Raw genomic sequence first — 24,735 nt, forward strand, 5'->3', positions numbered from 1 at the left:
ATTTTAATATTTAGCATAGTTTAAGAATACAAGTTTAAGGCACAAAGTACATTCTAAGAATGGTCCACAGATGGCAATATTGCATCTCTAGCTCAGTGTTCAGTTTATTCCTTAAAAATGTTATTTGATCTCTCAGGTACACTACAAAATCATTTTACATAAAGGTTGGTTGGGGGGGAGACTAATTAGCTACCTTTACTAGTTAATCAGCTGAATTTTTTTAGCTTAATTCTAAAATATATTGCTCAGCAAGCATTTTAAAACATTTCAAAATTTAATTCTCAGCATTTGTTAGCTTGCCAACAAGTATTGCTGTGTCACAAGCTATGGGCACTTACCAACCTTGCATAATCAATCTTTACACTTAAAGATGGAAAGAAGAAAGCAGTTTAGATACTGACCAGTGGCAACTGAGTAAGTCAACTATGCTAGGCTATTTCTACAAGTAAAATTCAGGACACAGAAGTTGCTGAGCTTTGGGGGGGGGGGAATTGTTGAGCTTTCTTTAGGCAGTCAACCTCAAAATCCTGGACATTTTGCCTATTTTCCTAAATTCCCCCGGATGCTATTTTCAGCAGTTAAATCCCAGACATGTCCAGGAAATTCCGGACATATGGCAAACCTAAGCTATGCAGTCACTCCTTTAAAAATCCTCTGCAGACCCAGAGGACTGTAATAACTATTACCCAGTCATATCACTTTGGGTGCAAGATGCTCAAGCAAGAGGCGGTTGTCTAATGTTTATCTCCCTTGCTTGAAACATATTATCTAGATCCATTTAAATCCTGTTTCAGGTCTGGATTTGGCACTGAGAGCCTTAAATTCCCCTGATGCATGACCTCTGTCAAGAGACGCAAATGGGGCTTTGATCATTCTCTTCGATCTTTTGGCAGCTTTTGATACCATCAACCAAGGATTCCTTCTGGACAGGATTTGTAAAGTCTATTTGTAAAGTCAATTCCAGAAGCCAACATTATAGAACTTCTGCTCAACCTCACCATTGCTGCCACCACCGCATGCTTTTAGACATCCATATAAAGTGACTGGGTGACTTCATCCAAAGATTCCAGCACACAGGTGATATTCAAAGATGTCGCCATTAACACTCTGTCCCATATCAAAACAGTCTGTATGCAAGTGCACATGCACACACACACAAAATGATGCAGAGTTGCTGTACTCGCTACTGTTTTGGTCAGACTCTTGTTACTCAGATAGCTTCATTACCAGCCAACTACTAGTGACCACATCCAGTGCTTGGAATGAACTAGCGCTAAAATCTCTTAACTACACCTAAAAGTAATCATTGGGTGAATTGTGTTCATTTTGAGGTAGAACCTGGACACTCAGCTTTGATATTCATATATATATAGAGAGAGAGAGAGCGCGCAAATGTGGAGGCAAGGCTCCAAGGCTTATTAGGCAGATGCTGCTGTTGCCAATGACAATTACTCAGTTAAATCACTGTTGCTAAGCAATCAGAAGAAAGGAATGTGAAGCATTTCCTGTATCTTTCTGACTGAAGAGATTTACTCTCTTCCAATGGGAGCAGCTTGCAGCAAAAAGCACAGGTACAGAAGCAAGCAAATGATGCCTTGTGCATGGCTGTGTTGCTGACACAAATGAAACAAGTTAAGCCTCTTCTACAACTGAAATACAATTACATGCAAAGCTTTACCTGTGGCTATTCTGGCACACATACTATTGCTTGTGTGTGGTCATTTTTAAAAAAACAAAACAAAACAACTTTTGGACCCTACACTCCAACACAGCTTCTAACATTCTGAATGTATACTCATATGTATATTGCCCAAAGAGGATTTTTTAAAACTTGGTTTTCAGGCTATGTGGATATATACATATTGCCTTTTCATTCTGCTTCATGAATATAACCAAGATGGCTGTTGCCTACAAAAGTTCATTCCAACGACCTAAGTCATGCTCAAGGTACCACAGCATTCTTGATCTTTTAACATGTTTCATGGGCAACCATAGCTACAGTAAAACCTTTCATCTGGCTATCTTGAGGTCCAAACAACACTAACACAATCCTGTCTCTAAAGACCCCATTGAGGTCCTCCATTGCTTAGTATTAATAACATTTGTAAGTTTAAATGCATCCCACAAGTCTACCAATTCTATTTTATATCTATGATCATCTGTTGTCTTTGTCCATGGAGTTTTCTTGGCAGGGATACTGGAGTAGCTTGCCAGTTCCTTCTCCAGGTGGATCACGTTTAGTCAAAACTCTCCACTATGACCTGTCCATCTTGAGTGGCCCTGCATGGCATAGCTCATAGCTTCTCTCAGTTGTTCAAGCCCCTTCGCCACGACAAGGCAGTGATCCATGTAGTGATGTATGGAAGTGAGAGCTGGACCATAAAGAAGGTTGATCGCCAAAGAATTGATGCTTTTGAATTATGGTGCTGGAGGACTCTTGAAAGTCCCATGGACTGCAAGAAGATCAAACCTATCCATTCTTAAGGAAATCAGCCCTGAGTGCTCACTGGAAAGACAGATCCTGAAGCTGAGGCTCCAATACTTTGGCCACCTCATGAGAAGAGAAGACTCCCTGGAAAAGATTTGGATTTAGGGCACAAGGAGAAGGGGACGACAGAGGATGAGATGGTTGGACAGTGTTTTCGAAGCTACGAACATGAGTCTGAACAAACTGCGGGAGGCAGTGGAAGACAGGAGTGCCTGCCGTGCTCTGATCCATGGGGTCATGTAGAGTCGGACATGACTAAATGACTAAACAACAACAACAACAGCATCTATGATCATATAAATGCTGACATTTCCTTTAAAAGGTCCCTGTCTTTGCATTTCAGAGATCTTATTTTTATTTAATTTATTTTATTATATGGTTATCTGCAGAAATGGCATAATAAGTGACCAGTCTCACAGAAGGGGCCGCTGTGTTACCATGCCTTGAGGTGACCTGTAGTTTTGCTATTCAGTGCCTAGACCATGGGTAGGCAACCTAAGGCCTGTGGGTCGGATGCGGCCCAATCGCCTTCTCAATCCGGCCTGTGGATGGTCTGGGAACCAGCATGTTTTTACATGAGTAGAATGTGTCATTTTATTTAAAATGCATCTCTGGGTTATTTGTGGGGCTTAGGAATTCGTTCATTTCCCGCCCCCAAAATATAGTCCAGCCCACCACATGGTCTGAGGGACGGTGGACTAGCCCAAGACTGAAAAAGGTTGCTGACCCCTGGCCTAGACCACTGCATTCTGTTCTACCAGGCCTATTCTGTCCTACCAGGCCTACCAGGGAATCAATACTACATACCCACACACAGTGGTCTATTGATATTTGTTTTAATTTTCTTTTTGCTTTTAACTTGTTTTTAACTTTTTATTATTTTATTGTTTGGCTGTACATTTCTGATAAATAAATAAAAATAAGTCCTTCTTTCTTTGGCGATCATTCGTAGCTATGTAAGATTGTCCTCCATGAACATGGTCTTATCGGTGTGACTGTGACTGTGGAGGCCAATTCTGGATCCACACGCCCTTCCACAGTGGGAACATAGGTTTTCAGGCGGGAGCTGATCATGGTGAGGATTTGCCAAATGTGTCTTCCTCTTAGCTCATTTCTCCCTTTCATCCAGAGTTCATGTTTCTTCAAAGCCCATGATGCCTTTGGTAAAGGCTACTCCCCAATTGGAGTGCTCGCAGTATAGTATAGACCGACATAGCTGCTGTTTTTCAAGGTCGGATCAGAACTATTGCTATACTATTTATATTTAGATACATATTCAATGCTCTTATAGAAAACGGGACCCACTAGGAGCCCTTTTCTATCTTTCTACTTTTACATAGATGTTTAGTTTTAGTGAACTTGATATTTGTAGATAGTCTGCAGAAAAACCCATCCACAGTGAATCAAAATGTATCACTTAAAACAGATGCACATATTAAGGCAGGTCACTGGGAGAAGGGATTTGGCAGTTATTTTCCCAAGAACAATCAGCAATTATTTAATGTGTAAGATGCTTTTAATAGCTTCAACAGTAAATGCTGTATGTGCTATTGTTAATGCCACGTGAGTGTACAGAGGTACCTCGGTTTTCGAGCGCCTCAGAAGCCAAACATTTCAGAAGCCAAACACCCAAAACCTGGAAGTAAATGCTTCCATTTCCGAACGCACTTCGGAAGTCGAACGGCTTCTGCTGCATGTTTTTCGACTTTCTCCATTGAACTTGCAGCCAGCCCTTTGTGCCTCAGTTTTCGAACGTTTCAGAAGTCAAACGGTCTTCCAGAAGATTACGTTTGAGAACCGAGGTACCACTGCACACTGTTACTTAAATTCCCTGGATTTAACATAGGGCCTTACAACTTGAAGCACAGCCCAGAAGTCATCAACAAAAGTGCAGGGACATCCATTTATTGACTGATATCTCTGTTTAAGCACACTTGCTGACCAGCAGCATTATAAAAGCAAAATGTGTATAAACACAAACATCTGAACCAGCTATAGAAATCTAAAGGTGCACCTCACTTCCCAACCCTGTCTTTATTAGAGAAGACTTCATTTTGCCTCCCTTGGTGGTCCAGCCAGAATTCTTAAACCTGCTCTTCTAGAAGCTATCTGCTCAATTATCTACTGTGTTTCCATGAAAATAAGACACTGTCTTATATTTATTTTTCCTCAAGACGACACACTATGGCAGACTTCCCCAAACTATGGCCCGGGGACTAGATGCGGCCACAAGGCTCATTTATGTGGCCCCCGGCAACCCCTACCACTCACTGCCGCCGCCCACTCTTACCAGTGTGGCCTGGCGTGGCTGCCCACTTCCTGGTCGCTAAAGTGTCAGAAACAGCTTGTGCACATGTGCAAGCGTCAATTCCAGCGCACTTCCGGGCCGGAGGAGGCCCATGCACATGCACACAAGCTATTTCCGTTTTTCTGGCGACCGTGCGCATGCATATGGACGCGTGCTCCTGTGTGTTCCGGCCCGCAGCACAATCGGCACTAGCGGCACTGGCCCGCAGCGAAATAAGTTTGGGGACCCCTGCACTATGGCTTATTTTCAGGGGATGTCTTATTTTTTTATTACGCGTCCAGCCTCGCCTCTTCTTTGGCACCCTCCAGAACTGCGCCTATCACTATGTCTTATTTTCGGGGTATGGCTTATACAGTATTGCACAAATGCTTAGAAATCCTGCTATGGCTTATGTTATGGGTATGTCTTATTTTCGGGGAAACAGTGTATGTGTCTTCTCAACACAGACCTGAATGATTTATCAGAACATGTCAAGTCAATTCCCCCACTTTCAAATCAGAAGGACTTCTTTCTACTCATAATAATTATTCAGAAGCTACCAACAGCTAGATTACCTAATATTTGATCACCTTATTCCACTGACAAAAATGATTAAATATATACGTTTGACTCCTAGGATAAGCTAAAACAAATAAGTTTATGCCAGGAAAGCTTACTGTCTCTTCACCTCTGCAGCCAACTGCACCTCCCCACAAAAGCCTCTCCAGAGAGCAGAGGGGTGCTGAACCATTTGGGATAGGGTGGGAAATTTTAATTCCATTAGCTTTGTTAAGTCAACTCATCTTAGAATTCAAGTCACAAGATTCACTCTCACATTAAGATTTTATACAACCATAGCCAAAATATTGTATAGGCAAGGGGCTGATAACATTATGATGCCTCCTATTTTTAAAAATCAACTATAATTAATTAATTCTGTTCTCTTAAAGATCTGAATTGTCTTCATCCTTAAAGCAGTCACTAAGACTACAAATTAGGTAAGGTAAAGGTAAAAGACTCATGGACAGTTAAGTCCAGTCACATTTGACTATGGGGTGAGCCAGAGCTCATGGAAACACCATTTACCTTCCCGTCACAGCAGTACCTATTTATCTACTTGTGCTCATATGCTTTTGAACTGCTAGGTTGTCAGGAGAAAGTGCCAACCTTACGATCAGCAAGCTCAAGAAGTTTGGTGGTTTAGACCAGAGCGCTACCTTTACTAGACATTAGATAGGACATGGGATCTTACACAAGACATGCAATCTTACATTACTATAGTTCTGTATCTAGCCTAGAATAAATGGCTAAACAACAACAACAAAGCAAATATTTAATAAGTATGTTTGCTTCAGACATTAATTTTAGAAAGCTTGCAGAAAGCTTTAAACTAGCATGGGCATAAAATAAATATTTTCTTTTACTTTTATCAAACATGAAAGACAAAAGCCCTCTGAATAGTCCTTTCATGATATATTTTACACAACGAAGGATTCTGATTTAGAACAGCAGTAGGCAATTTGAAACACTATGCATGACCTTCCCCCCAATGCATTAACCACTGAAAAACATTGTCTGCATTTTCTTGCAGTGGAGCCACACTTGCATGTTAATCAGCAAATGTTTTGACTATTTTATCAGCCTAGTTGAAAATGTATTCTGATAATCTCCTTGCATTTCAGCATTACAGTACTCAAATATGCCTTGCTGGAGTCTGAAGATGTTCTTTCAATTATTGCTGACTAGCTAAATGTCAATCAGTTTTGCATAGCTGCCAAGTTATCCCTTTTTTAAAGGGATTTTCCCTTATGCTGAATAGGCTTCCTCGTGAGAAAAGGGAAAACTTGGCAGCTATTGTTTTGATAAGATGGGAAGGGTTGAGAAGTTCCAGTTCTTTTTGCAAGTCCACAGCTCGACTAAATATCCTACCCTGCTCCCACCCAGCCACCCATTCACTGAAGTCACTGCTTCAGTTGAAACAAGAGGCTGAGCTAAAATTGCCTTCCCAAAGGTGTCCAAACCCTAATTCTCCCCAAGTAAAACACTGCATCTAAGAACAGTTCTCTTATTAGCCTGACAAACTTACAGAAAGTTTCCCATCTAGGGACTTCCGGTCTAGCCGCCATTGAAAGCTGGCGGGGAATTTTTGGGCTCCGAAATTCCCGGCGCCCCAGGGGGGGGGGTTGAGCCGTTCGAGCGAAGCGGCCACCCTTAGAACCCCCAAATTTGGCTTTTTGGGGACCTGGATACCCAGCGGAGCTCCTTCAAGCCCCGTTCGCCGCCCGACAACCTCCTTTTTTCGAGGGGGTGACATGCGCAGGCAGAGCGGGACGGAGCCTTGGGTAAATTCGCTATCTCTGAGGCGTTAAGCTCCGAGCCGGCAACAACGGGCGCTAGATACCTCCAAAGCAACGATCTGGACTTGTAAGTAAGGAAATTTTCTAATTTGGAAGAAATTCGGACTCAGGAGGGGAATTCAAAAGAAAACAGAGGTCGTTCCCCCCCCCACCAAGAAACCAATCTGCAATTGCCGAGCCTGCAGCCATAGTGCTGGAACGGGACTTTGGACTTTGCAAAAAATTTATTAAAACACCTCCCTGGTGGTAGCGGAGCCAAGGGGAGGTGAGTGGACTTTTTAATTTGGATCGCCGCAAAATTTGAGTCTAAAAAAAAAGAACGAGCTCTCCGGCAGCGGGGTGGCAGGAACCTGGCTGCACTGGCCAGCTAGCAAGGATTTTCTCTTGGCCACAACAGCCCATGCGCCATATTGTAATTGGAGAAGACAAAGGACTGAGTTAGTCAAAATAATCGGACATGATGTGTGAGAAAATGATGCAAAGCGTGTGGGAAAAAGTCCATGAGGTGATGATGGGAGTAAAAGAATATACAAGAGTTACAAAGTTATGCATTGCAACATTAAACCGATCCCTTTCTGATGACATGGTGACACAGTCTGAAACAATTGAAAGTAACAACACAAATCTTTCGGGAGAAGAAGTACAAGAGGAGCTCCAGACACCGATCGAAGTGCAGTCGGTGGGAGAGACTGCACGGGACGGAGGCTGCAACAAAAGAGCTACATTGTATAGAGATGCCCAGGAACTGTTTCTCTCAGTGAGAGGGGGAGAGCAAGTTCTGGGAAACAGGCAAGCTGTGTCAAAGGCTAAAGAAATGGCCTGGATTCGAACCTCCCTAGTGAGAGGGGGGGGCAAGAACCAGGCGAAGAATATGTCAATTGGGACATCAAAGAAAAAGGGAATTTGGACTGGGGCTGGCAGAGGGGCCGGGGGAAAGAAGAAGATGGGCTGGAGTGGGTGAGAGACGGAGTGGGATGAGAGGTTATTGTATTTTAAGGACTGATTAAATGGTTTGGAAATGGACTGAACAAAGGAGTTGGTTGGGATATCCAGGGGATTGCCATCTGGTGGAGGAGAGGGGATTTTTTTAGGTTCTAATTATGAATTGAAGTGAAAGAATTTTAGATCATATAAGTTAGAATATTTTTAGCAAAATTAAGAGGCTAAAGGGGAAAAATTAGAGGATTAGTAATCAGAGTAAGAAGGAATTTTTTATGTGCTATATGGAATTTTGATGTTTGGTATGATATTAGATTTTTAGAATTGTTTAATAGGAAAATTGCCAATTAGGGGTTACAATTAGGCTCGGGACGGGGGGAGCGGGGAAGTCAAAGTTACGAAACTGTTATGAATATTAGATTGGTTTTTTCTTTTTTCTATTTTTTCTGTTTTTCTTTGTTTTTTTGCTCTTTTTTCTTTTTCTTTTTTTATTTTTACTGTATGTTTTTGCTGATGTTTGCTTGTATGATACTATGATTTAAGATGGAGAAATGAATGGAAATCTTAAAGTTTAAAATGCTAATAAAAATAATTTGAAAAAAAAAGAAAAAAGAAAGTTTCCCATCTAGATACAAAGCACACTAGAACATACGACTTAAAATTTGACAATAAAGAAGTAGAAAGATATGAATAATCAGATTTTTACAAACAAAAACAAAACAAAAAAACACTTAGGCTGTAAAGCCCAACTGAATGAATTTGGATTTTAGGGGAAATGTTTGCAGGACTGTTCTATTATTAGAGTCCTATACAAAACCTTTCCTTTCCCACTTCTTATGGTAGATAAATGGCCCAACATCTTGGTTTCTCTACCAGGAAACTAAATTTAGGCCTGGGCTATCTCTGTACTCTACCACTTTCACAGCCTTACCTGGAAAAGGCACAAGATGAATGTGGAACATTCCACATTCAAAGCATGCTCTCCTCCACCTTGCTGGGGTCTCCTCTTTCAATTCCTCTTTCAGCTCATTAAGAAGCTGCATTTTTAATAATGCAGCAGAAATTTCATGAAATGAAATTTTTAGATTTCTTCAGCAATCTTACTCAGTTATAACTTTGGACACAAAGAAAGGCCCTAGGATCACATATCCATAATGTAATTGTAATCACTTTAGGCGGGGAAAAACATAGCCGACAAGCATAGTGCCATATTTATAATCTGGGAAGAATGTGTATAAAAGGTGTTGCTCAGACAAGAATTCAGTTCAGGAATCTCTTCGATGTCCATAATGAAGATTTATACTACTTCTGTTTAAGATTGTAGCAGCAACGGAGATACAGTTCATTCTACTTCCACTTTGATACTTGCATCTTAAAATGCACAGATAATGCTATTTCTTCACTAACACTGATATTCTTAAATATTCTCTCATTCACCTATAGTTTCCACTGAATCCTATTGTGGTGCTTGATCATACAGATTCACAGATATGAACATCAGCAATTGAGGCACACAGTGTTTTATTAGTCTGGCAGGACATTTTTTTCACCCAAGCATCCACATATGGCAAACTGCAAAACTGAGATAAACATAACATAAACTGGCTTCAGTCTGGTCACTAACAAAACAACTGAAAGGCTAATCATATGCAAAAATCTTTTAAAAGACAATGGATGTTTCTATCATGCTCATTTTGGAAACACATTTTTGTTAGATTCAGTTATTTTTCAGATGTAAACTCAAACCTAATCAGCACACTTAAATAAATGGCAAGCCCTATAAAAATACATTGTCAACACATATTTTATTGAATTTTCCAGAAACATAATTCTTCCTATTTCTACAGTGTATTTTCTTACATAACCAGGGGCTCTTAATTTTGTATTCAGAATTAATTATAGTTATGTGGCATTTTTTAATTGCATATGGTCAATCTTATGCAACATTTTGGTTTTAATACAGTTTCTTTTTATGCTTTTTTATGCAGTAAACCTTTGAAATTACCTTGCCGGTTCACTTCATTTTGAAGCAACTCTTCCATTGCCTCTTCTTCAGCAATATCTAATGGAGTGTCCCCTTCACTATTTACAGCTCCTACATGTGCTCCATGACTAATTAAATATCTGAAACAGAAGAAATAGCTTGCTGTTAATATGAAAGCACACCTTTTGATACAAGTATTAAATACATTTCAGTGAACAAGCTACATAAATATAAACCAAAGCCTCACACACTAAGTCTCTGATAGCACCACCTTCCTTACATTTTTGAAAAATAATTTTCAAATTACTTTTCCTAATGTGCTGTCAATCATACAAGTTCTTAATATTTTCTTTATAAAACAACAGCTCTCCAAGTGCTTAGTTTCTAACAATAAGCTCCACATCAATTTTTGAAGTATTTCAACTGGATATACTACAGTGGTACCTCGGTTTAAGAACAGTCCGGTTTAAGAAGGATTTGGTTTACAAACTGTGCAAAACCAGAAACAGTGTCTTGGTTTGAGAACTTTACCTAAGAACAGAATCCGAACAGTGGAAGGGCACTGGCGGCTGGAGGTCTCATTAGGGAAAGTGTGCCTCGGTTTAAGAATGGTTTCGGTTTAAGAACGGATTTCCAGAACGAATTAAGTTCGTAAACTGAGGTACCACTGTACTTGAGTTGAATTTTCTGTTGCTGCCCCGTAATATGGAATGCCCTTAATTCTGCTATACATGAAGCAGCAACCACCAGTTGTTTCAGCTATCTTGTAAAGACTTATTTGTTTAGGCTTCCTCCAACCCAAAAGAACAGAACCTGTTTTATGTATTTGAATCTCCTTCCCATTTGTTTTTATAAGCTTTTATGCTGCTGCTTTACTGGTTTTAAGATGCATTTTATATATTAAGAGAATTTCAAAAGATTAAGTGATTTACCTCTTGCTGCCAGAAAGCCTTTTAACAGGACATGCCAGGAATTGAATCTGGTACCCTCTGCATGCAAATCAAGTGCTACATACCCTTCCCAACAATAAAAACTTAGACCAAGATCAAGTGCTGTGAAGAGATATGGCATCACAGTGTAATGTAAAAATGTTTTCTTGGGCCCGATAGAAGAAAAGATATGTGATCATGTGATGGATAACAAACTAGACACTGAGGGGGGTGGGGTAAAGAGAGAAATAAAAAAAGCCGTGTCAGCAGTAGAAAATTGCCTTCAAAGCAGAGACAACTAGTTTGGAACACAGCTCTTCACAGCAAAAGCAGCTCTCCAGTAATTAGCCAGTTATTTGATGAAGTTGTATGCAGTTTTGTTTGCTCAGTTTCATGGCATTAGAATTACTTACACTGCTAATGCCAACTTCAGAACTAAGTAGAGAACAACCTACAATAAATTATTTCTGTGATGCTGCAAAACTGAGTAAACTGAACACGTATATAAGTATAAGCAGAATGAAGGTGAACAAGTGAGCAATGGCACTGTCCCAAAAATTCCAAATGGCAGCTATATCCTCCCTTTCTAAATGAAAGAAACAAAGATGCAATTACTGAGACACATACGGGGGGCTGACATGACCCCCTCCTCACATGTTGACAAATGTGGGATCAACACATACAGTGGACGCTCGGGTTGCGAATGTGATCCGTGAGGGAGGCACGTTTGCAACCTGCAGCACCACATCTGCGTGCCGGGGGGTCATGATTCGGCGCTTCTGCACATGCGCAAAGCACAATTTAGTGCTTCTGCACATGCGCGAGTGCTGAAACCCGGACGTAACCCATTCCGGTACTTCTGGGTTCGGCGCGGTGCACAACCCGAAAACACACAACCTTGAAGCATTTGTAACCCGAGGTAAGACTGTATTCACGCATCAATTTTATTTTCTTTAGTTCAGGCATCCCCAAACTTCGGCCCTCCAGATGTTTTGGACTACAACTCCCATCTTCCCCGACCACTGGTCCTGTTAGCTAGGGATCATGGGAGTTGTAGGCCAAAACATCTGGAGGGCCACAGTTTGGGGATGCCTGCTTTAGTTTTTTCAAGGATATACAAATGTATACAGACTGACAAACACACTAGTGTCTGGGGAAATAATAGTTTTTCACTGGAAAGATGGGGGTTGTGGTACAGTAAATAGTCAAACCATCTATTACAACACAAACTCATCCAGAGAGGAAAATAAATGAATCTGTAGCCTGCTTCAAGATCCTCTCTCTAAAGAGTATTAAGAAGGACCTTTAACCTCTGATCATAGCACTAAGCACCAAAGCACTGAGCTTGGAGATGAATCCCCCTGTTTGCTCGTTCAAGAACATTGGCTTTTAAACTTTGAACAGATCCTTGAGTGTTGGAGTGGGAAGAACTTGAATGGTGATGGAGGGGGTGGAAGGGAGGACTGACTGATGGCATGTCTGGTTAGTATATGTTATGGTTACTAAATGTGTGTGGCAGGTACATATGTGCTTATATGTCACACCAATCAATCAATCTTTACTGCAGTCAAAGACCAGACAGCAAACACTAGCCACACCCACCATGGGAGACCAGCACTGTGGCCCTGAGGGCGGGGGCAGGGGGTTAGTCAACCCTGCCTTAGATGTCATTGCTTAAAGATCAGATAAGCACCATTTTAAGAAGTTAACCTTAAGGAATTCTACATTTCAAGGAATCTTCCCTCTCCAGGAGCAAGCCATCTATATGACATGGAGCTTCTCAAAGTTCCTTGAAACATCAGCATAACAGAAGTATGTAGACTAAAACAACTATTAGGCAAAACATTCCCCCTGTAATGTCATCTCAGGGCCTTTCTGACTGTAAGAGCTATGGTTTTTATTTTTATTTCGCTGAATATACTAAATTAAACTTTGAATATATTAAAACAGTAAGTACTCAGTTTGGTATATTAAAATTAAATCTAACAATAAAAGATCTGCCCTAATATTGTTTTTGCCATTGGCATCCATTCATTGTTAGTAATGAACTTAAGAAATTGAAAAATTTCATTGGAGAAAACAATTACTAGAAGGAATCAACTTGATTCCCATTCCATGCATATAAAAGAAAATAGCAACTTTTGTAAAATCTTCCTGGAGGTAATCCATAGTCACTGCAGGCATCTAGGTTATTTAAATGTCTGTCATTATAGTAACCTGTGGTGTATCCACATTTAGAATACTATTTAAAGTTGAGGCTATTCTGTTTCCAGAATAGTATCAGAACTGGAAGTGCTACAAAAATTATTTACTATCTTTAAACTGAGACTTCTTCATCTATATAAAGTTACCTAAATTGATAAATTATAAACATTGTGGAGACTAAAGTCCTCATGAAAATCTAAAAAAAATCCACTGTGATATGAATAAAAGGTTTCTGTTATGACTAATCCTAAAAGTCTTCACAGATTATCATAACTGATTTCATCTTGTTTCTTTCAGCATCTCTTCTGTCAGCTTCATGTTAAGATGGGAGGTCATGAAATACATCAAGAGCCTGAGACAGCATTTAATAAGTTTAGACAAGGGGAAGCCTACCAGATGCTATGGACTGCAATTCCCATCAGTCCCAGTCAGCACAGTCAATGCTAAGGAACACTGGGAATTTTAGTCCAAAACGTCTAGAGAACAGCACATTGGCTCACCCTGGTTCAGACATATAAATGGAATATAAAGTCTATCAGAAGCTTGTTATAAAAAAACATTTAAAACTTCCCTAAACAGATGTCTTCCAAAAGTCAGATAGTTGTTTATTTCCTTAACATCTGAAGGGAGGGCACCACTACCAAGGAGGCCCTCTGCCTTCCAAAGCATTAGGCTTGTATTAAGTTAGCTGTGGGTTAAACTACTGAGCCTAGGCCTTGCCGATCAAAAGGTCGGTGATTCGAATCCCCGCGACGGGGTGAGCTCCGGTTGCTTGGTCCCTGCTCCTGCCCACCTAGCAGTTCAAAAGCACGTCAAAGTGCAAGTAGATAAATCGGTACCACTCCGGCGGGAAGGTAAACACCGTTTCCATGTGCTGCTCTGGTTCACCAGAAGTGGCTTTGTCATGCTGGCCACATGACCTGGAAGCTGTACGCCGGCTCTCTCGGCCAGTAACGCGAGATGAGTGCCGCAACCCCAGAGTCGGTCACGACTGGACCTAATGGTCAGGGGTCCCTTTACCTTTAGTATACTAGACTAGTTGGATCTTTTCATCTGATCCAACATGACAATTGTGTTCATACACTAACATCTACCCCACAAGAAAGAAAACAAACACTTTGTCATGAACACAGAACTTGCCAGGAATTTATTTATTTATACAAGTATTTTTATACCACCCTGTCACAAAATATCAGGATAGTGTACAACAATATAAAAACAAATAATTAAAGCAGTAAAGGATCAATCATTAAAATGACCTGTTATTCAAAAAAACAAGTCATGGATTATATTTTTAGAAAAAACACATGCATCACAAAAGCAGGACACCCTAACCCAGGGGTCCTCAAACTTTTTGAACAGGGGGCCAGTTTACTGTCCATCAGACACTGTTGGGGGCCGGACCATAGCTGTCAAGTTCTCCCTTATTTTTAAGGGAAATTCCCTTATGCTGAGTAGGCTTCCTTGCTTGACAGCTATGGGCCGGGCTACAGTTTGAAAAAAATATGAATGAATATTTAACTCACTCACTTGAAGGTTTGTGGCCTTCCCATTCCCCAGCGTTATGGCAAAAACTATAGCTGGCCAAAAGCATATCCCATCTTTAGCTGGCACTGAATCCTCGAGATGCCCATCTCTCCGTGGAGCCTTCCTGCAGAGGAGGAAGTCCTCCCCCGCCTTGGGTTGTTCTCCCATAGAGGTTGCCTCCCCCACCCCCATTCCTCTGAGAACATGCCCGCCTTTTCTACCCCGAAGGGAAGGGAAGGAGTCAGCAGCAGGTTCTGCAACTGGTGGGCGGGCTGGAGCCAAAACCTTGGTGGGCCGGATTCAGCCCATGGCTCTTAGTTTGAGGACCCCTGCCCTAAACTTAACAATCTAGGAGAAATAACAGGGTCATACTCCACCTGTCTCTCTCTGCACATGTCATCCATCAGGATAACCAAGGCAAATTTGATGCCAAAAGCAGGACAGACTAAATTAATCTAAAAACAGTTTATGTACTATTGTGTGTTTTCTAAGGGATCCAGGGATTAGCAAAATCTGGGCAATTACAGCCTGAGCCTATGTATGCTTTAGTCAGAAGTAGTGATGTAAGGTGAGAATATTCTCCAGAGAATATTCTTGAGAATATTCTCTGCTAGAAAATTCTCCGGAGAATATTCTCCACAAAGTGTAAATTCTAATGTAAGAACCAGTTTTACAACCCACATTTTAAAAATCTAGTAAATAATAAATCAATCTGTGATATGTGTAAGTAATGAATAATGATTTTTTTGATCCAGTTACATTACTGGGCATTGTGTCACCATTGGCAGTTCTGAAATGTGAGGTACAGAAAACATTTTTTGTTTTGTTTTTAAAAATGTTATTCATTTAATTTGATGAATGTTTGAATTCATATGTTTTTCAACTATATGTAATAGCTTTTTTCCTATTTGGTGTGACCTTATTCTTAGCAATTCTATACCCTTGGCCATACAGTGTGATTTATTTATTTTTTTGCAGAAAGTAGCTTTAATGCTTTATACACTTAAAGTACCTAGGCCTATACAATTATGTGTAACGGCATGTGAGGTGGCCTTGATTTAAACAGTTGACATTTCTACATTTTTATTTAGTGCTAGTAACTGGTTTTTGCAGTGCCATTTACCACAGATTGACATCGTGGAGACGAAGATGATGACTTATCCTCTTAAGATGTTTGAGGAGTCAATATAAATTTGTATAACCATTTGAGACTTGTTACTTAAAGCCTACTTTTTTAAAAAATAAATTTATTTCTTGTTACAATTTATCAGTTATAATTTAAATATGTTGTGTGTTGCCTTACTTGTCTAAGCAGATAGTAATTTGCATTTCTGATGTTATGTAACTTGTCACTGCTGATTATTTTGTGTTTTATTTTCTGGAAAAAATAGCATTTATTTTAAACTTTATATTAATTTTATTAGTGCTGCCTGAAAATACTGTACCACGTAGATATGCTTATTAAAGTACATACTCATGTAGTGGACCTGAGTCTTTTTTATATTCCTTTTACTTAAAAGCTGCATTCCATACATACAAAACATAATTAGAATTCAAAGTTGATGGTAAATATATGGTTAGTGACAGGCTTAGCGATTAACGTGAGTCATTCACGTTGAATTTTCAATTTCAAGTTTGGGGCAAAAAATCAAAGAATGTGCATTCACTGCATTGCCCCATTGAGTATCTGTACAGTTTTTGGTTACCATCTGAACAAGTTTACCCATGAATAAACATGGATATTAACTAATTATATTATTTTCAATGCATTAAAATGAATATTCTATTTTAAATGAAAGTTCTTTAATATTCTCATTAATCGAGAATATTCTCAAGAATATTCTCCAAAAGATTATTCTCAAGAATTTAACATCACTAGTCAGAAGTCCCATTTTGTTCAGTAGGACATATGCCTAAGATTGCTGGCTTCGTTGCATGCACAGAGAGCCTAAAATGCCTCGCTTGTATGCTGATAAAGTTCAGCAGATGGTTCTCTTAAAAGCAGTTTAAATCATTGTTACATTGGTGTGCACTAAGTAGGAGCAGCGACCAATTGTTACAGCAACTGTTAAATTTAACACAGGCTTTAAAATAAGGGAGAGAGAAAAATGGAATAGGGAATGCTAGAAGTAGAAGTGATATCTTTATGTATAGAAATTCATTCTTTTCAAAGAAAAGCATACTGTACAAAGCTAAACTATCATAATCTTTGGCAATCACTTGTAGCCGAGTAAGATTGTCTTCCATAAACAGTCTTAAGAACCACAGTGATTACCTAATATGAAATGAGCAAAACAACAACCAGAAAATGCAATCTTATGAATACCTTGAGTGATCCAGTATTCTATAGTGTCATCCTAGTCAAAAAATATTCAGTGTGGGAGGCATCTCAAAGTATGTTCTTTGACGTTATGCTCATTTCAACCTATTCAACATCTGAGACACAAGCAAATTAATCCATCGATAGTATCCATTTTTTATTGGCCTTATGCAGCCACTGAATTAAAAAGCAAAGTACAGGAAAAGGAAGTGACTATTAAAACAATGAATGATGGCCAGACTGGCATCAACAGTGGCTGCCAATCCCTAGACTTTTGTTTCCCAGCCAATACTTAATCATGAAGTATCTCAAATAGTCTGCCCCATCAGGTCACTAGTATCAGGAGCACCAGAAACTGAGGCCCAGGATATCTGTTCAGCACATATCCATTACAAGCTGTTTTTCAACATTAGAAAAAGTATGGTTTCTCAATTCATATGTATGCAAAGCGAATCATGCAATAAATAACATCTGTTTCAAGAAAGTCATGCCTCCTTTCATGAGCTGAATACCATATTGGAACTAGAACTATGAAGGAAAGCACAAACAGAACATGACACTAGGCTAGTTACTTTCTTAATTTTACCTACAGGAGAAAAACATCCCGTAAAAGATAGAACAAGACCAAAGTAAGTACAGTGGTACCTCTGGTTACAAACTTAATTTGTTCTGGAGGTCCGTTCTTAAGCTGAAACCGTTCTTATCCTGAGGTGCACTTTCGCTAATGGGGCTTCCCGCTGCTCACGCACCTCTGGCGCACAATTTTCGTTCGCATCCTGGGGCAAAGTTCACAACCATGAACAGCTACCTCCGGGTTAGCGGAGCGTGTAACCTGAAGCATTCGTAACCAGAGGTACCACTGTAGTTATACTATACCAAAGTAAGTGGAAACCTGTCTGAAGTTGAGGATTTCTGCTCCATTCCCCACTAAATAAACTACAAATCTAACTGGTTTGCACGTCATCTAAGCAGAACAGCAAACTGAGCTTTTCTCTCTGAGCTGTCTTCATTGAGTCAAACTGCTACTCCAACAGTACGGACTGCATTTCCAAGATCAGGGTAAGAGGCAGACATGCAGAAGTTAGTTTAAAACAAAAACAAAAACCCTCCTTTAGGAAAAAAACAGGTCTTTTCCTGCAATCTTTCTGTCAAGGGCTTCTAAAGCAACAGGAATAAAACAATACAAAAAGGAAACCTCAACATAATTTGAAAAGGTGAAAACAGGATGGTTCCAGTAGATGCGAAGATCACTAATTTCCTTCCAAAGAACAAGTGTCCCCAAATAATTACATCTTCCAGATAAGAATTAGGTTTCAAAGTCCACATTCCTCTCTCCAACCTTTCAAAAAGAAAACAATAAGTTTCCTGCAGTGGGACTAGAGATTCCTAGAATTGCCCTTCTTACCTTAAGAACCTAGATGGTCATTCTCCGAGTTACCTCTAGAACTGCTCCAAAAGGAGCACAACACCAGAATTTAAGGAAAGTAAAGTATGCAGCACTGAACAAAATGGTCTCTTCCCATGGACTTACAAATAAAGTTTCTAACAGTCAACTGTGCTATCTAGTCATACCGTACTAAATGTCAACATTATAAACTTCCAAAGCAGTTTCAATGTGAGTGAAATTATGTATTACTCAGAGTTTATGAAGGTCAATTAACACATTAAATTGTTTATTTTAACTTTAACAGTGCAATGCTATGCATGTTTACTTATATGAGAAAGAGAACACATGGTTTGCATGGAGAGGATCCTACAGAGAAGATATGGCATCTCTGATTGAAAAAATCAGGTAACAGGTGATAGAATCTCTGCCTAAGAGTCAAAGTAGTGCTAGATGAATAAATGCAGACTGATTTAGTAGCCTCCTACACTTGACTTTAGTAAGTGGGTTAAATAAATCTGTGGTTAAACAGCCTTTGCGTTTTTTCCTTGCTAATTTTAACCCACCCACTCACCCCCCGGCAAACATATTTATTAAAAGTTGCTGTTGGCATCCATCTGTCTTGGGAGACAATGGAAGAGGGCGCCATTGGGGGTAAAGTCAAACCATTAGAGAGTTACAGCACCAACTGTGGCTGTAGAGACCAATACGGGAGAGCCATGTTTTATTGAAGCTGGGGCAGATGAAGGCATCCAGTTGTGCTGCTGCAGATGCATGATGTTTATTCTCTCTGTGCTCCTCCCAGCAGTCATTCCTCCTCTGGTCGCTGCTATGGATGCATGACCTGACTGCCTGTCTCCAGACACTATGGTCATCAGCAAGGAATTGCCACACAATAAGGCTAATGTTCTCAGCCTTCATGTCATGTTTGCAGACATCTTTATAATGCAGAGTTGGTCTGTCAACAGACCTGGTGCCTAAAGTCAGCTCCTTGAAAGCATAATCAAGAATCAATTTCAGGTTTGTAGCTTGCAGGAGCCATAAAGCAACTCTCTCCCTCCACCTGACACCATTATCCAAACATATACTGATTCAAAACAAAGAAGCAAATGTAAAGAATCGCAGGAGGAGGAGGAAGGAGGAAGTCAATAGATTAGAAATAAGGGGTATAACCAACAACAACAACAAAGAAGCAAATATTGTTCTTCTGGCCACACTGCACAACCTCAGGTACTTTCTTCCCAGGTAGCTTTGCACTCGTCTTAAGCAAAAAAGCAGCTTTAGTCTTGGTGAAAGGCAGATCTATGCCCACATGATCCAAACAAAGCTTTGAGAGCCAGTGACGATAGGAAGCAGGTGCAGACTGACCACACCTCTTTGAGGTAACAATAACTATTATCATTTTAATTACAAACCCAGCGGAAGGAGAAAATAGTCCTAAGCAGGTTTTGTCTATCTGAGCCAGAGAAATAGTGTGACCAACTATTCAGTTTGGCAGAACTCGATAATACAAAGGATATGAAACATCAGTTGTGATTAAACTATCAATTAGGAGTTCTTGCCTTGAGTCTCATGTGTCTTACAAGTTGTCAACTTTTTACAAATAGTCAAGCCAAGTCCAGCAAGTCACAAAAATAATCATAATCAAATCAGCTGTTCACTTCTATCACAATGCAGATCAAACTTTCTGGTACCTAGGGAGCACTGTTCAAAATCCCCCAGGCACTAGGCACATTTTGGGACTGATGTGAGTCAACCTGCAACCAAGGGAAGATATATTGCCATCAGGTTTGGAGACTGACATCTCCGCCATCTGGCTGGCGTGCAACAACGTTTTCTGCTGCTGTGCATGCCCCCACATTCCCCAGTATCAAAAGATATTGTTGAGCACCAGCCAGCTTGTTGATTTGTAGTGATCTCTTGTCGCTGTCTTTTTCTGGTTTGTTTCATTTGATGCTTTATTGTGTTGTATACTGCTCTGAGATTTTTCCTTTAACATATAAAGCAGTAGAAAAATGAAACTAATAATAACAGTAATGGTGATGATGGTGACGATATAAATTTCATATAAATGGCAACCCAGGTTTAAGGTGCCATTTGGTGACAAACTTATGTATCTGAGCGAATCATAGGCATTTTATAGCACAGTGATATCTTAGCTATATCATGCTGTATACCAGATAGCAGTCCTGATTGTCCAATCTAATCATGAGTGAAGCATATCTCTTACAACACCAAGGTCTTAAAACAGCTCCAGATTGCATAACCAACAGTCAGGGATGATGTGAGCAACATCTTGAGGGCCACAGATTCTCCATCCCTGTCTTAAAAGAAAACTAACTAATTTATTATTTTTAGAAACATGAAGAAGAAAAAATTATTAACTAAATTCAACCAAGAATGAAGCTAGACCACACAGCATAGATCAGATGGGCAGGTTCACAAAAACTTTTGTCAAGCACTGAGAAAATGTGGACACTCTAGCAATACATGATGTTTTTAACAGTTCTGGGAATGCTGTGAGAAAACCACACAAGAGTCACCCTACCCCAAAAATGTATGGATGAGTATGGACCCTGTGTCTTAATCCTCAACCAAGCCAGGAAAACTTCCTGCTTACAACTCCTAACATAGGCATTCAACCGTAAGTAAATTATTTGTTTGAGATCTGGACTGCAAGTTTGAAGGTACTCCAAGGGTCATCTTGTCCAACCCCCTGCAATGCATCAAAATAAAGCCCCATGTAGACAGTGACTTAGTTTTAAGGTTACTAATGCCTGAATCACAGTGGCCAACCCAATAATGGCCGCACTTGTCTGATCAGATAAAAGTTTATAGAAGGAGCTCCCAGCTGTAGAGACCAATTGGGCCCCAAGTGATAAAGATGGACTCAGGCGCATCTCCAGGCTGTGAACCTGTTCCATGAGAAAGAGCTCAACCTCTTCCAGAATAGACATTTTGCCACAGGATTCAAACTCATTATACTGGTCTTCATTCAGCCCACTAACTGCAGCTAGGCCCTGGTCCAAGGCTTCTACAGCCTCACCCTATTTAGATGCAAAAGAAATCAAGTTCAATTGTGATCAGCATACTGAAGGCATCCTGCTTCTAAACTCCTAATGTCTGCTTTCAATCATTTCAGAGAGATCCTAAAAAGCTTTGGTATCATTTAGATCCCAAAAAAACTTTGGGGATAAAATGTGCCCCTGTGGGACACCATAACAAAAACACCATGGGGCCAATGAACATTTTCTCAGGGTAACTCGCTGAACTTAACACTGCAGAATAAGAACTAGACCTCCAATGCCAATCTCACAAAGTTGGTCCAGGAGGATACTATGGACAATGGCATCAAAAGCCACAGAGGAATGGGGGTGGGGGAGTCCCTGTGCTGTGCCCACAACAAAGGATTAAGGCCACTAAGATTGATTCATTCCTATCACCAGGAAAGAACCCAGATCAATAAAATGAGAAACCTCCAGGGATGTCTGCAGCTGCTGAGTCCCTACTTTCTGCAGCACACTCCCTAAAAAGCATAAACTACATTGTGAACCTCTCAGTCACATCCTCTTTACTAGTTTTTGTTTGGCAAGCAATTATTTCTTTCATCTTCAACAAGACTGTTTAGGAGGGTGTGCTCTGGATGAAATGCCTATTACCTTCACACTTGAAAAGTGGAACATTTATGTACAACTGCTCTGCAAACATAAAAATGTATTTTTATGATGCAGAGAGAGAGACTCAAAAGTAGTAATATGTTTGTATTTCCTAATTATAATTTTTATTGATATATAATAAGTTATTAATAGATTATATATGTACACATACAGACACATCTGTATGTGTAATACATAAAGGAGGGGTGTGAATGTGTGTGTGTACTGATGTACAGCATAAGTACTGGAATTACACACATTTATTCTACTATTACATGCAAGGTGTCTTTAAATCTTAGCAACGCCATGGGCAAATAACTATTGAAACTTCAGTCCCACACATCAGAGGAAGAACAAATGAGATACGAAAACCATATACAATAAACCTACTCATGTACCCCTTAAAAAGTAGTTTCAGCTGCCACATGAAAAAATTACTGAAACTTACAGCTGCTAAAAGGCCATTCTAGTTTATATGTTAGCTCAAACAGAATTCTGACACATACTGCAGAGTCAGAAAGAATACAGCTAGTACTGCTTCCTTTTAAGGACAAACAGGATCCTACGTTACTATATGCAATGCAAGAGGTGTCAATGTATAGCCTGGACAGGTTTAGGCTTCTCAAGCTCAGAGTTCTTCCTCATAAGGGCACCCAATACATCAAATTGAAAGGTTAAAGATTGTGGAGAGCTATCCTTAAAAGCTACAGCCATCCTATTTGTAAACTTCCCAGAAAATTCTATCAACATCCCAAGATAAGAAAGACAAACTTTAGCTAAATACAGTGCTTGTTCTTTAACCCTAGATATAATTAAGTATCAACAAAAGGTCTGGTGCTCCAGTGTTGACTATTTCACAGTGAAAAAACACAGGCCTCAAATAAAGTATCAAGCGCTCATTTCTAGAATATATGTTCAGATATATCTTTGTTACAAAATGATTAACAAATGTAAGACTGCCGCAAATTTCAAATTCACCGTTCAACATAATTTTATTATGAGGAGTGAGGGAACTGCATTTTTCTTCTTGTCATAAAGAACCCAGTTCTCATCTCATAAAATATGGAATACATTGCTCAAAGTATCCTGTCGTTAAACAGCTTCTTAGCAATGGTTGCATCATAAGTCTACCAAACATCAAGGTAAGTTATGTTAAATATAGGGGAAAAGTCCTTACTCTGCTATATCAAGATATCCACAGGAAGCAGCCGCATGTAGAGGTATCCAGCCTTCATTATCAGGTTGATTAATATTGGCTCCATTTTCCACCAGAAATTTCACCATATCTACATTATCATCTATGCAAGCCTATAAACAGAAGAAAAAAGTGTTAAGGTTGTTTTACCAATTGGCCAAATGTCATTCTATGACAATAGATCTAACCGCAAACAGCCCATTCCGCAACCAAACAGGCAGCAATGTCATTATCCCACATAAAGCACATGTTCACATGATTCATGCTACATGAATTAGCCCATTGTTTTCTTTTATTTATTCTGCATAGGAATCTCTATTGCCATTTCGAGTTCACTATAGCCACCTGCAACATGTTCCTTCCATTCATGACAAAATGTTCTTATACGTGGTTGTTTGGTATATTTCTTCTCTGCCAGCTCACACCAGCCTTAGAAGGATAGAAGAGAATGCAGAGAGCATGTCTCCACTTTGTGATATATACAGAACTGTGAGGTTGTATGTCTTATCTGCCATAAGCTACCCTAATACTCTTCACTTTTTGACAGTGTGAAGAACAAAACAGACCCTGCAGAGTTTCTAAAAGAAAGATGTAGAAGAGAAAACACACATCACAAGATATAGCAAACAGCAAATTATGTCAGTTTCCTTAGGATGCAATTCAGTTTTGAGCTTATACAGTACTGTAAAACCATGCATGCTTGGGTACCTAGATACCCTGAGCAACCTCTATGGGAATTAAGATTTTTATTATATGTATAACTAAAATACAGTTTCAATTGCCTTAGTCACACATGTAAATCACAGTTTGTCTCAAATAACGGCTTAGTTGTGACTATGCCCCCCTGCCATGTGGGACCCCACATGGGTTGCTCCTCAACTCAGCACAGTACCCACACAGCTCTATTATGGCCTTTGTGCCATCCAAATCCAGGGGGGTGTTCTCAGACAAACCATAAGCAATAAACCAGAAGTAAACCAAGAACAAACCTTGGCTTATTTATGGCTTACCACTCAGCCACAAACTGGGTTCAGAAAACATGGCAAGCCATACTACGACATGTTCGAGCCATGTGGGTGCCATGTGCAAGGGGGAAAGCCACACAGGGACCTCCAACAGTAACACGGAGCTATACAACATTAAACTATCAAAATCCAATGCCTTCACTCAAGGCACGTAATCCAACCACAACAATGTCACGTTTCTGTCCGTTTGGGTGTCTGAAGGTTTGCTTTTGTAGAAAGCAAAAACTATGTCCAACAATTCTATGTCAGAACTGTTACTTTCTAATCCTAAACATCTTCAGGACTCCAATGAAACCCCTGAGCAAAAGGCCATGACCTCATCAGAATACAGCCTACAGCCTGCAAATCGTTAAGGTTAACAGAAACAACATCAAATGCCTTTTCCTTCTCCACTTGACTAGCTACTCATTTACAGCATGGCTCACTCAGTGCAAGTATT

General features: G+C 39.9%; 1 protein-coding gene across 4 annotated transcripts in view; it reads right to left on the reverse strand.

Moving 5' to 3' along the window:
• Positions 1 to 24,735, reverse strand: part of PPP1R12A (protein phosphatase 1 regulatory subunit 12A) — a 101,098-nt gene that overhangs the window by 48,190 nt on the left and 28,173 nt on the right. For all 4 annotated transcript variants that reach the window (XM_060279678.1, XM_060279679.1, XM_035128543.2 and 1 more), the window contains exons 2-3: positions 23,254 to 23,384; positions 10,077 to 10,195 (exon numbers count right to left, since the gene is read on the reverse strand). In XM_060279678.1, the coding sequence (XP_060135661.1) occupies positions 10,077 to 10,195; positions 23,254 to 23,384 (250 nt within the window). The remainder of the gene's footprint in view (positions 1 to 10,076; positions 10,196 to 23,253; positions 23,385 to 24,735) is intronic.

The sequence above is a fragment of the Zootoca vivipara genome, chromosome 10 (genome assembly GCF_963506605.1).
Source record: "Zootoca vivipara chromosome 10, rZooViv1.1, whole genome shotgun sequence".
NCBI lineage: Eukaryota > Metazoa > Chordata > Lepidosauria > Squamata > Lacertidae > Zootoca > Zootoca vivipara.